The 13,480-nt window shown below is 35.3% G+C and overlaps 2 protein-coding genes across 3 annotated transcripts in view; both read right to left on the bottom strand.

The window, feature by feature from the left end:
• LOC108971265 (tyrosine-protein kinase Dnt) overlaps positions 1-13,480 on the bottom strand; it is a 211,201-nt gene that overhangs the window by 21,170 nt on the left and 176,551 nt on the right. The gene's annotated exons all lie outside the window — the stretch shown is intronic.
• Positions 11,658-12,171, bottom strand: LOC108971267. The gene is made up of 2 exons (XM_018937226.1): positions 12,010-12,171; positions 11,658-11,932 (listed from the first exon to the last, which is right to left on the bottom strand). The coding sequence occupies exons 1-2, from the start codon at positions 12,151-12,153 to the stop codon at positions 11,783-11,785; spliced, it is 294 nt and encodes a 97-aa protein (XP_018792771.1). The 5' UTR covers positions 12,154-12,171; the 3' UTR covers positions 11,658-11,782.

The raw sequence follows: 13,480 nt of genomic DNA on the forward strand, positions 1-13,480 counted from the left end.
GAGTTTTATAGAGAAAAGATCTGCGAAACAGTTATGGTCCACTCCGCGTAGGCCAAGCCGAATATCGCATTCGATAGTACGAGTACGATGAGCTGACATAGTGCACCGAATTAAGAGACAGCGGCGGTGATGGCTACGTMATGTCATTCATATGGATGAAAACACTCCAGCTCTGAAACTATTCGACGCACTACCCGCTGGGGGAAGCAGAGGAAGAGGAAGACCTCCACTTTGTGGAGAAACGCCTGGCTTTGCTTGGAATCTTTAATTGGAATCTTTAATTGGCGCCAAGCAGTCTACGCCAGTAAAGAAGAATAAGTTTTCCCCAATGAAATACTATTTTGGCAAACTTTTGACAAGCTTGGGTTAATATGTTTATTATTAACAACTTTATAAATTATGATACATACATATGTAGTAAAAATAATACTCAAATAATTTTGATTAAACATTTCGAAACCTTAATTAATTTAATAAGGACGTTTAAAAATATAAAAATATGAAAATCCTTGAAGAATTAATAGTTATTTAAAATTCGCAAACCACATTCGTTATGAAACTCCACTGTAATATTGAAAAWCGAAATTCAAGCAAATCGGCTGCTAGTATGAATAACCTACTCTTTATTAAACCGAATACTCTGCCGTCCAATAAAATCATAGCACCGCCACGAAGAAACGAAATTCAGCGCTACCTAAGCTCAATTTTAATATGGAGATCTTATAAAGAGAAACGTGTCAGTATGTAGAATATTCGGAAGTAAAAGCATAAGTGCAAAATTGATGAAAAGTACACTTCAAGATAATGACATAAAAACACGTGTTTACGCAGCCTCATTGTCGGCGCAATAAAGTGTGAAATGCAAAGAAAAGGGGTGCAGCAGGGCTTTTTGAGGTGCCTCCAGTACCGCCCTCCACACACACATATTTACTCGTTGTCACTTTATAAGCACTCCTTAACTATATCCTGAAACATATTTATAGTGAGGATAAAAATACACAATATACCATATATAATCGTTTAAATTATTTTCCATTACGCTTAAGAATATTATAATGGGACGGCAAAGATGTAAACTGTATATACGACTAATGTTTGTACGGTCGTATGCGCAGCATAACATTTACGAAGGCAAAAGGCAAAATACTAGGTACAAATTCAAAAGAAAGAGTAGCTTTATACAGTCTAATTGGTAGTAAAATATGAATGTGTGTTTTAAAAACATTTTTCAATTCCTTGGCTCTATAACCGCTTTGTAGTGATGGCTTTTTAATTATAAATTAATTGTTAGACGTTATTACGCCAAATCTTTGCTGTGCGTAAATCGTAACTTACCTATATAATCTGATAAATAAGAGCTCTCTTCATATAAAATAATTGTAATCATTTTCAACCATTTACATCCTTCTTCTGAATCTCTCCTCGTATTTTATTTCATATTCACAAAAAATTTTGTAAACATAATATTGTAATTTATAAATCTAAGTAGTGTTTTTGTGATAATCACAATCTTCTTGTAAATCCAACAACAATAACAATCAACTACAAGGAGCGYTCCAAAGTAAACAGGACTTAAAAAACAGAACAAATGGGTTTTTCGGCAAAATCAATTTTTTTTATTCAAAATWGTTTTCTTCTGCTTCAATACAGCTTYTTGCACGAYCAAAGGTATGTGGAATGAGTGTTTTAACTCGTTGGCCTTTATGGCGGTGCAAGGTGGCGGTGAATGACCGCTRCATCTGCATAACGATTTCCTTTCATGGGCAAATGCATTTTTTCGAAAAGGAAGAAGTCGCACGGTGCCAGATCAGGTGAATACYGGGAGGAGTTAATGGTTAAATGTGATTTCAAATAATCTTCCTTCGAATGTTGGGTTCTGAGCAATTTTTGGTCGTCAGTCAATTTGTGCGGAACCAAAAGGGCACACAMCTTTCKTAAGYCCAAATGTTCGGTCAAAATGCGATAAATCGATGTTTTGGAGATGTTCWAWTCWATTTCCATGAATTTCARTGATGATATCGGCTMATTTTTGATGAATATACGCACAGTTTCGATGGAATTTCCGGTGATCACGGATTTTAATTGACCCGCATGTTGATTGYCATTTATGTACCCACGATCACTTTGAAAACGTTGAAACCACTCGTATATTATATATATTTATTATACATTAATTTATTTTCAAATAAACTCATTAACTGTCATAGCAAGGATTTCATTCCCCTGTACGCGCATTATACGAAAATCACATTCCTTGGCATCGTAGAATTCCAAATTATCAAAATGTCTATAAAAACCAATAAAAAAAAGTAGGGAAGCGCTAAGYTCGGATGCAACCGAACATTTTATACTCTTGCAACTTGCAAGAATCAAATCCAGGAAGCGGGGGAACACTAAGTGTTGCCAGGTGCAATCTGACATTTCCATTGGAAAGTTTGATATTTTTTAGCACAACATCACTCAGAACGTTTTGTCATTTAATCGTGAATTGTTTTATTTACAGGGAATTAAAAAATTCATCTCGGCCAAAAAATGGAATTAACTCGTGAACATTTTCGTGCGATCATTTTTCACAACTTWCGACGTGGATTATCACGACAAGAGTGCATCGATGAACTAACATCTTTGATCTGGTGCTATGAAGCACCATCCTATAACACTGTGAAAAACTGGTACAACGAATTCAATCGTGKCCGACGCTCGCTCAAAGACGAATTCCGTGAAGGTCGTCCAAAAATAGCCGTTGTGCCAGAGACATCGATGCCGTACGTGAACTGATAGTGCAAGACCGTCATGTAACATACCTTCATATAGAGGCATGCCTATGCGTTTCTCCCACCAGCATACATTCGATATTACATGAATACCTGGCCGTAAAAAAGGTTTGTTCTCGTTGGATCCCGCACAACTTGACAATCGCTCAAAAAAATGCTCGTGTGGATTGGTGTAAAGAAATGCTGAAAAAATACGATCAYGGTGCTTCAAAAGACGTTTATAAGATCGYCACAGGTGACGAATGATGGATCTATGCCTATGAGCCCGAAACAAAACAGCAATCGACGATSGGGGTCTTCCAAGACGAGCCAAATCCAACGAAAGTTGTTCGTGGAAGAAGCACTTCGAAGCAAATGGTCGCCTGTTTCTTCGGCAAAACTGGTCATGTGGCGACTGTTCCGCTTGAGCAACGTAGSAMMGTCAATTCTGAGTGGTACACCACCATTTGCTTGCCTGAAGTTTYCGGAGAAATYCGAAAAACGAACAAGAGAAGACGAATCATTGTACACCATGAMAATGCGAGCTCTCACACATCGGCTCAAWCCAGCGCCTTTGTGACCTGGCACCCAATGACTTCTTTTTATTCCCACACATCAAGAAAATAATGCGTGGTCAACGATTTTCGTCGCCAGAAGATKYTGTTGAAGCATTCAAAAACCATGTTTTGGAGGTRTCWCAATCGGAGTGGAAAAAGTGCTTCGAAAATTGGTTTGAGCGCATGCAAAAGTGTATAAATCTTGATAGAGAATATTTTAAAAAACAATAAAACCATTTTCGTTGATAAATATTCCATTAGGCCAGAAATATATATAGMAGCCCTCGTAATAGCAATAAAATGTAGGCGAAACCCGCTAAAACTATTGTAATTACTTTTGATTTATATAACTAATCATTAGTGCACGTAAACTTTTTTGATATAAATTATGCCCACTTTAATCTTAAGCATTAATTTGTGTAAAAAAAATATTTTGTTATGATAAAATTAATGTTAAATATGCATTTTTTGAAATGGATAGAAAAAAACACAAAATTTATTAGTTTTATAACAAATAAAAGTGTCGTAATTTAATAGAACCAGGTGTATGTAAACTTTATTGGTCCATTGTATGTAACCTTAAATCTATCTCGATTAGTTTGAGGTGATACGTATACCTACAATCGTTAGGTGAACAAAACTATAATACCCTGTAGGAACTGGTTGTAGGAGTATAATAATAAAATATGCTTCAATTCGTTGGCACCATTGCGATGTAGAATGAGTTGGTAAAACTGTTAATTTCATAAATTTATGCTAAGCCATGCGCTGTGCATAATAAAGCCATCAGCGAGAATCATAAGATAACAATGACAGAACCAATAAAAAATCGTTTATTGTTGGCAMTGACAATAGCTGCAATAACAACTGACGCAAATACCACCAACAGGCAACAGAAAAACCAGCAGAAATATGTGCACATATAAACGAACAGAAAGTCGTAAGAAATGACAGTGAAGAAGGAAACAAAATTGTAAGCAAGCGGTRGCATCATTGCAATGATATGAGGGGAAGGGCAGRAACACTGACGACAGGACTAAATTGAATTGTTACACAAACTATTGGAGTGTTGATGGCTGTACCAACGGAAAAAATAGAGACTGTGTATCTTGACAGCAATAACAGTGATGAAAGCGACGGTGGCACTAAAACAACAATGGAAAATGAACTAAAAGGGAAAGCATAAAAAGTGAAAGAATCAGAAATACAAAAGACCGTAAAAATATACCGCTAAATATAACAAGTTACTTGCATCCGGTTTATCGCCCAAACCGGGTTTTTGTGGGCGAGGGAAAGGCGAAGGGACCGTTCCGCTCGAATTCGGGTGGCACGTGTTGTGTTCTTGTTCGTAACAGTTCTCCTTTTCATTTTGATAGGTGCAATAGCGTACGGTTTCAAATAAAAATATACAATATATTCGGAATGTTTAATTATGTCATCTATTTTTTATTTTTAGTATGCAAATATGTATGTATAATGGCAATATTTTGGAAAATTGTGAAGGATAAAAATAAGATACTCGAAAATATTTAATAAMTGGTAGCAGTATTAAATGCAATAATATAAATAAATTAACTTTATTAAAAACGAAGTTACTTGTTAATATTTTATTACGTTATTTAAACCAAGAAATGTAATTAATTAATTCAAGTTAGCAAGACTGTCCTTAAATAACATTCTAACCAGTTTTACARCAGCTGCTGAAGTCGGTACACCTCAGTAGAGCGTTGCCTTTTTACCAATGGATSAAAATATCGAACAGAGAATTTGTCTAAAATTAAACTTCGTATTCCTTACTACACTCGCAGCACATATACTTGCATTATATATACATACTATATATATGGTAGATAGTCCGCGACACTAAGTGCGAGACGCTTACCAAAGAACCTTGTGCCGAAACGTAAATWCAAAATTCTAACCAAATGAGTGAAAAACAAAAAATCACAATAGAGCATAAGAAGATTTTCAGTGTTCTTGCTTCCTCAAAGTTGATTCATTCGCAGTTGAGTCCATTACACAGAGGGAAAAGAATAAAAAAGTTTAATTCAATTGCTGAGGTGTTGCTCAAAAACGGTGCGGAAAAAAGCAGGAATTAAGTAAATTGATTCCTTTATTGTTTCACAAATACTTTCCTAGTTTCTTTTACATGTCCATTCCGACATGTTTGAGGAAATTCGGATGTGTGCGTGTGTGATTTTTCAATTAAAATTGTCATTGGCATTCTTAGTTCTACTTACTACTCTAGCCAAAACAAAAGAGCATGTACATGCGTACATACATACTTGTAGTATCTGTAACTGGAGACAGTGGTATAATTAAAGGAACACCAAGGATAGCAGCCTTACAAATACGTGACAGACAACTGAGAAAGTCTTGTACACACATATACACTTATAAAAATAGATTTATACTCAATAGAATTGAACCTGAATGATTAAAAATAACAATGCATTGGACATAAGGTCTAAAATGTCACGTAAATACCTTAAGGAGGATTYTTGTCAGATTAAAAACAAAAACAATATAACGCAGAGAGTCTCCTGCTCCACAAAATAAATATTTATAAACACTGGTAGCTATAAGAARGAAATATTCCAATGGTCGGACCGACGTAACGGAAACAATTATTTTTCAACCAGTGAGGAACTTTGTCTCCAACAGAATTCCTTACCATTTCATTCTTAACAAAAAAAAAAAAAAAAAACATGAAACATAAAAGGTTTGAAGAGCATATTCCTGGAGCGCTGAAAATTTCACAGCGTTCTTTGGTTGTGGAGGAAGGGATTCGCCAACCTTATCAATGAAGATAACAGTTAATTAAACGGACAAGATTTTAGATTTTAGTTTAGCTAATTTTTTATTTGAAAGTAGTAATAAGCAATACCAAAGCAAAGCAAGACTTATGCCAAATCTCAAAACTTTCCCAAGAAAATCAAGTTGATACAAGATCATTTTTGCAGATATCTTGGTATATAATCGGTCAGCAAACGGGTATGTGTTGAGCTATTTGTGATCATCAGACAAACTGTCAACACACTTGTGTCTTTAATTCCACGCCAGTCTTGACAGTCAAAAATTTAGAACAATAAAGAAGTCTCGACTGCATTAGAAAGATTAATCAAAAACACTAGGCTTTTGTTAGACTTTAAATTTGCCAACAACTTGTGTAAGGAGGAAATTACTGGTTTTAGAATGGTGAACTTAGTTTAACTGGTCGGAGCGGCATTACTAGAATCTTAAATCAATATTGTTAGCAAAAGATATAGTTATAACCAGAACGGATATTTATATGCATGAAATATATTAAAACAAGCGCTGATAATATGACTAAAAGACTAAAAAATATGCATTCAAAAAAAAAAAAATCGAATATGTATTTCACATTCTTTTGTATTATTTTTTCTTAAATCTATAAATAAATCACATGTAAATTTATCAAATAAAAAAGATTTGTGTTTTTCATTCAAGATGCTTGCATRTGCGGAAAAACGTGTTATGCATGGTCTTGGCGGTAGAGGTACAGTTGAATGTTCTAAAATATTTCATCAACACTTAACCTTTAAAAATACGTTTTTCATATTCGAAATAAAATTGTTTATAGTAGAGAAGTGTGGCTTGGAGAGCATTAAAGGCAGCCCAATTTTTTTTTCTGTAAGTTGATAGTACTATTAGTAACATCTATGCTAAATTTCACCTCAAAATATTTATTAGTATTTCAGATACGCGTTGYTTTGTGAGGCACTAAAAGTTAATTTTCCGATTTTTACTGTATCTGAATTTATTGAACAAGGAAKTGCGATAATGCTCCATCTCATACTGCACTGGTTATTCGTGCTCATTTCGCTACATGACCAGTCTTTGCTCTCTTCTACATACATATATCCAAATATAAGGTTTTGTCTTTAGTTTAGGTTTTAGATTAGAAGCCTTTGTTGTACAGAAAAGGCACGTATCTTTGAGGCACCTTTGATTTATAGGGAATTTTATATATGATACCTATTAGGGTGCTGGGAGTAATCGAACGACTGCTACTATCACAGAGCCATTGAACGAAAACTTGTAAAGTGTTAAAACTAAGAATGAAACTAACAAAACCTAGGCTTTCATTTACTACTCCGAGACAACGAAATTTCTRGAATTATTACCATGCTATTGCTACCGCTCCCACTTTGCAAGGAGCCGTATCAGAGCCATAGAAAAACAATGTAAAAGTACGTGCTCTGCTCTGCTCGGAGTTTTGTCAGATAAAAAACTATAGCTGTAGCAATGGTCAAAAATGTGCTCTGGTTAGGCGTAGCGGTAGCAAAAAATTGAGAGCAGAGCTAATTGGAATTTTCTTGTGCTACAGCTTTCGCATGCACATATAATATTGTTAGTTTTTTGTTGCCGAAGCATTTAGTTCACACGTGCTGCATTTCTTTTAGTAACTACGTGTTCATTTTGTATGGAAGTTAAATGCTATAGTCATCCGATCTGAACAATTTTTTCGGAGATTTTATTATTACCAGCAGTAATCCGTGTCAAATTTCGTGAAGATACCACGTCAAATGCGAAAGTTTTCCATACAAGCCCTTGATTCCCCGATCATTCAGTTTATATGGCAGCCATATACTATACTTAACCAATCTGAAAAATTGCTTCGGAGATTACACTATTATCTTAGAAAATAACTGTGCCAACTTTTGTGAAGATACATTGTCAAATGTGAAAGTTTTCCATACAAGAACTTGATTCCGATCGTTCAGTTTGTATGGCAGCTAYATGTTAYAGTGGTCCGATATCGGCAGTTCCGACAAATGAGCAGCTTCTTAAAATGTCTTAAAAACTGAGGGACTAGTTCGTATATATATACATACGAACAAACGGACAGATAGACGAACATGGCTAAATCAACTCAGCTCAAGATACTGACCATTTATATATTTACTTTATAGGGTCACCGACGCTTAACTTTAGGTGTTACAAACTTCGTGGCAAACTATAACCTTCAGGGTATAAAAAAAAAATTGTCAAAATATTGTTTTCAGAAAAGATCTAAATCMAAAAATCATTTTATTCAGTTAGTTGTGTTGTGTTCAGCCAGACAAGAAGTATATTTTCCAATACATCGTGAYTTAAGCATTGACAGTGACAAGACAATGTATGAACGAATTACCACTTGTTTACTGACTTGAACTTTTACCACTTGATGTTTCATGTTCTTTTTGTTCTGCACGCAACCAGAATTGGTTTCTTTCTGCTCAGGTCGCATATCATGTAATAGTAAATGTTTCTTTAAAAACGATCTTTTTTTAAAACACGCGAACATCTTTTGCATTTCACGCGGTCATCAATAATCAAAAGTTTCAAAATTAGTTGCATACAATTTTCTATTATTCATTTAATTCAAATATTAAGACGGAAAATAGCCAAAACAGAGAAAAAACAACAAACACATTCGAAAGCTGTAGCACATGAAAAATCTAGTTAGCTCTGCTCTCATATTAYCTCGTCTCTTAATTTTTTGCTACGAGAGTACAGTAGCTTTTCAAACACTGACAAAAACTGTAAATTGGAAGGGGCAAGTAATGAATGACACTTTGGCCTTTAAAGTGAGTGTGGCCGTTAATCGGTTTAATGTACGTAATATACATATAGCTACATAAATCAATCAAAGTTGCTAGGAAGAAGCACTTTTCCCTCAGCAGTTCTTCATATACTGTGAAAGGGGGTAAAACCAAAATAAAAACAAACAATCAAATAAAAATCAGTGACCACAAATTATTAGTAATAAATAGTAAACATAAACATAAACTACTCTTACCAACTGAAGAACTCAGTATGCCTAGCTGTTCTAATAGAAGGGTTGAGTCTTCCGTATACTCTAATGATGTTAAAGAAGCACAGGTAGAAGGTGGTTTTAGTATTAAACCAGTAGTAAATATTTTTAACAGGTACAAAGTTCCACAACCATTGTTCAAAATAGAAATGATGCCAATTTTTAATCAACTAAAGAAAAATTAAATAAACCCGATTTRCAATTTAAAGTATCTGCTGAAATGGACCATTACAATGTGTAAACTGTCAAGAGTATGAACGCACGAAAGCATATTGCACCCTACGCAATGTCTGTGTGGTGATCTACATTCTACTTCAAAATGTACTCTTAAAAAAGAGGGTTTAAATGTTTAAAAATGTGGTAATTGTGGGGGAAATCACACTGCAAGTTAAAGACTTAAAAACTTAATTGTCTGTCGCAATTCAAGCCCGTTGTAACGAAACGTTACAAACATTCCGTAATGAAACTCTCTGAAAAAAGATATAGATGTAATGCTTATATCAGAAACTCATCTAACAAATAAAAATAATTTCAATATACCGGGATTTAGACTCTATGAATCTCATGCTACAGMACAGTAACAAGCTAGAACAATACTCCTAAAAATCGGGATTGTGACATAAGCTTTACGACTATATACTGTCCACCTCGTTTTAAAATTACAGATTGCAAATTTCAAGAATTTTTTATAACGCTGGGTCAAAGATTTCTAGCAGGTGAAGATTACAACGCAAAACACACGTACTGGGGCTGACGTCTTATTAATCCGAAAGGATTGTACTACACTATTATGAATAAGCATAATAACCAGATATTATCTGCCCTATTCTCATGCCCTCACAAAAATCACCGCACTCACTCTAGTGAAGTAGTAGTAGTAGCTGAAGTAATAGCCAGTATGRTGCCCATTGACATYMAAGGTGATGAATACGAACGAGTTTACAAATTACCAGAGCCATCTATAGGAGCCAAAAGAGAAGAGAGAATGAAAAGCTTAACGATATGGCAGCAGCGGTGGCAAACCTCACTTAARGAACGGTGGACCTACAGACYAATACCGGACATCCATTCCTGGATCGACAGACGACATGGGGACCTGGATTTCCACCTAACCCAAATACTAAGTGGGCATGGGTGYTTTAGAAGTTACCTGTATAGATTCCAAAATGACACTAGTCCGAATTGTCCGTCGTGTTCAGAGTGCTGTGAAGACTCGGAGCATGTTTTCTTTTATTGCCCACGATTTATAAGTGCAAGGGAAAAACTAAAAACTACACTCGGTGGTAGTTTTACGGTGGAAAATTTGACGATACTCATGTGTCAGTCCACTGAGAACTGGAGAGCTGTCAGCGAAGCGGCAGCCTCAATCATGACAAAACTGAGTCATATAGAGCATAGTAGGCGTTCGTCAGTCCGTGCCATAGAAGAGACTTAAATGTCTTATCACTCCCACGAAGTAAGTTAATCAGGTGGTTCCGTGGGAGAGTCTGGAGTTGGGAGTAGTAGTATTTCTCACTACAGTGAGGGTTGGTTACCTTATGCTGACGAAAATTCAAAAGCTCAAATGCTCACTATTATCTGTGACGTGTGAAAGCAGCCATCACAATACAAAAAMATCTGTGTTTGTTTTACATCATTATTTAAATTTTTTTTTTAATATTTGAGGGTTATAACTAGCACGAAGGAAAGGTTCTTTGTGTATGCGGCAATTGTTGAGGAGGAGAATCGGGGGGTAGGAGGAAAATTTTGATGGGTTTACGAGACAAAAGCGATCCGTTTACAATGCAAGACACAACATTTATAAATACATTTCGATTCCCAAAATCGTTATGTAAAGTACTTTGTATTTTTACGGGCATGGTTCTTACCAAAAATGCGTTGGTAATAGTTATTTGCTCTCTATGAGGCAGTCCTCTTTGTCTAGAGCTCTGCACTTTATTTCGAAATTAATTGTGGATGTTAAGGGCAGTGAAATTTATTTCCCTTCAAGCGCGCAGGATGTTTCAAATACAAAAAAAGCGGTAAGATAAATAAATAAAAATATATATAAATAAATAAATAAATTTTCTCTTAAAGATTTTACACGAAATTTGGGATCAAGGGCACAATCGGCGCAATCGATTGTACCCATATTGGGATTGTTTCACCCTCAAGCACAGACGCCACTACTCCTCTCTCACTTTTCATGAACCGGAAAGGATTTTACCTGTCTCTTATACACATCTAGATGTGTATAAGAGACAGATTTCCAGTAGCGTTATATTCTAAAGATATAAGTATATATATATATATATGTAAGTTACTTACTGTCTCTATACATTTTRCTTCCTCTAAGTTTGAATAAAAAAAATATCTACATATGTTTAAATAATTTATTTTATTTTAGTATTTTAGTATAACAATACATATGTATGTTTAAATAATTCATTTTATTTTATTTTTATTATTATTTATCTAATTTTTCACACAATTTAACTATAACCTCTGACATCGAGGTTAGTGCTTGTGTCATTTGGTTCAGCACCCCTGTCATCTGCACATTTTGGTCTACAATTTTCTTTTGTGGAGCAATGACCTCCTCCTATCGCTTTTCGCGGTCCTCCATTTTTTTTAGCACTGCTCCAAGCATCTTCGCTGCAGTCAATTTACCTTCAGAAAGGATGTAAGTAGGCGATGGCATAGAAGAAGGTAAGATGGTAGGAGATAAGGAAGGAAAAATTTACAGAGAGAGCAGGAAAAGCTGGAGCAGGCGATGTGACTGTTGTTGTTGGGGCTGTTTTTAAATACAACGGCGGCAAAGCCTGTAAGTATAAAACGGACCAATTATTGCCTCATTTAATAATAATAAAGTCCGACAAATATTGAATTAAAGTATTACCTGGTGACCCAAAATTGCAACACCCRGCAATCCATCCACCGCTGCTGCCCCAAAGGTTGTAATGGCTTGCTCCTCGAACTCAGTTATTCCTTTTATCGGAGGGCCTCCACCAGTCGCTTGTGCATGTAGACGTTTCCAATGCATTAAGRACTACGGAAACATATTTTAATAATATGAAACATACACAGGCATTTATGAACYTATGTACCTCCCTCCACTTGRCTGCCGACCGAGTTGGACCTCTTAAGGCATTTAAGATATCTGCTAACTCCGACCAAAGTATTTGCAGCCCTTGAGGGTTAGTCGGAGTTAGCTTCCTCCGTTGCAACTCAGGATGTGGCTTGCAAAACATTATGTAATGTTGCAGCTGCTCCTGAATTGACCTCTCCGTTTTTGTACGCCTAGGAATATATGAAATTATTATAGTTACATTTAGAATTTGCAAAATTACTTACATATGCTGATTATCCATTTGTGTGTCCATTTTTGTTTGCATATTTTTATTAAAACAGCTGTTTGACAGAAAAAAGTTTTTACCTCATGTTTTGACTTTTTTAAGCATTTTTCTTATGAGGTTTAAGCAAGAATATCCTCACAAAATATGCCTCACAAGAAATCTCTCAAATTTTTCCTCTCAGCTCAGTTGAGAGGTTTTTTTTAGAATAGGGCTGTATATCTCCTGGCAAGCCGACATACTGGCCCAGTGATAGAAAAAAATACCAGATAGACCGCTTATGACAGCTGATACATGTACAGACTTATTATCTGCTAACTCTTCTGAACTAATAAAGTTATACGAACAACCCATGATATTTGAGCCAAAACACTAACATCTGATAAAACTAACTGGTTGAAGTATAGAAAACATATCAGCTGATTTGATTRATTGTAAAATAAATACAGAAAGAGACATTGATGAAAGCAAAAGAGAATTTAATGCTATACTAACTAATGCAGCTGTATTGGCAACAGCAAATAGAAACAATAAACCAGTTGGTTTTAGAAAGATCATCAGTAATGAAATAGAAAAACTTGTAAATSAGAAAAGGCGAGCTAAACGTGAATAGCAGTTAAGTCGCTCCCTTTCAACTCTGCTTCAATTGAAATCTGATATATGTACGTATCTTATAAAAAATATTTCTAAAATATTTTAAAAAGTGTTACTATCAAAAATGAATTCTTTCCTCCACGAAAATTATTTGTATTTTCGCTAGTTGGCGCTGAGAGCGCGTAGTTCTAGTTTTATTCGTCGCATCAGGTCATGCTATACCTTTATGGAAACGCGCTAACACGTGTTTGATTGATTGTTGTTTCTATCAAGTCGTTCGTGAGTTATAGCGTCGCAAACATGGAGGAAAATAAAGAGAAAAGACGGCATATTTTACAGTATTACTACGATAAAGGCAAAAATGCATCTCAAGCCGCCAATAAAATTTGTGCAGTTTATGGACCCGATACAGTTTTCATTTCG

This window comes from Bactrocera latifrons, unplaced genomic scaffold (genome assembly GCF_001853355.1).
Source record: "Bactrocera latifrons isolate USDA-ARS-PBARC rearing strain unplaced genomic scaffold, ASM185335v1 scaffold_332, whole genome shotgun sequence".
Taxonomy (NCBI): domain Eukaryota; kingdom Metazoa; phylum Arthropoda; class Insecta; order Diptera; family Tephritidae; genus Bactrocera; species Bactrocera latifrons.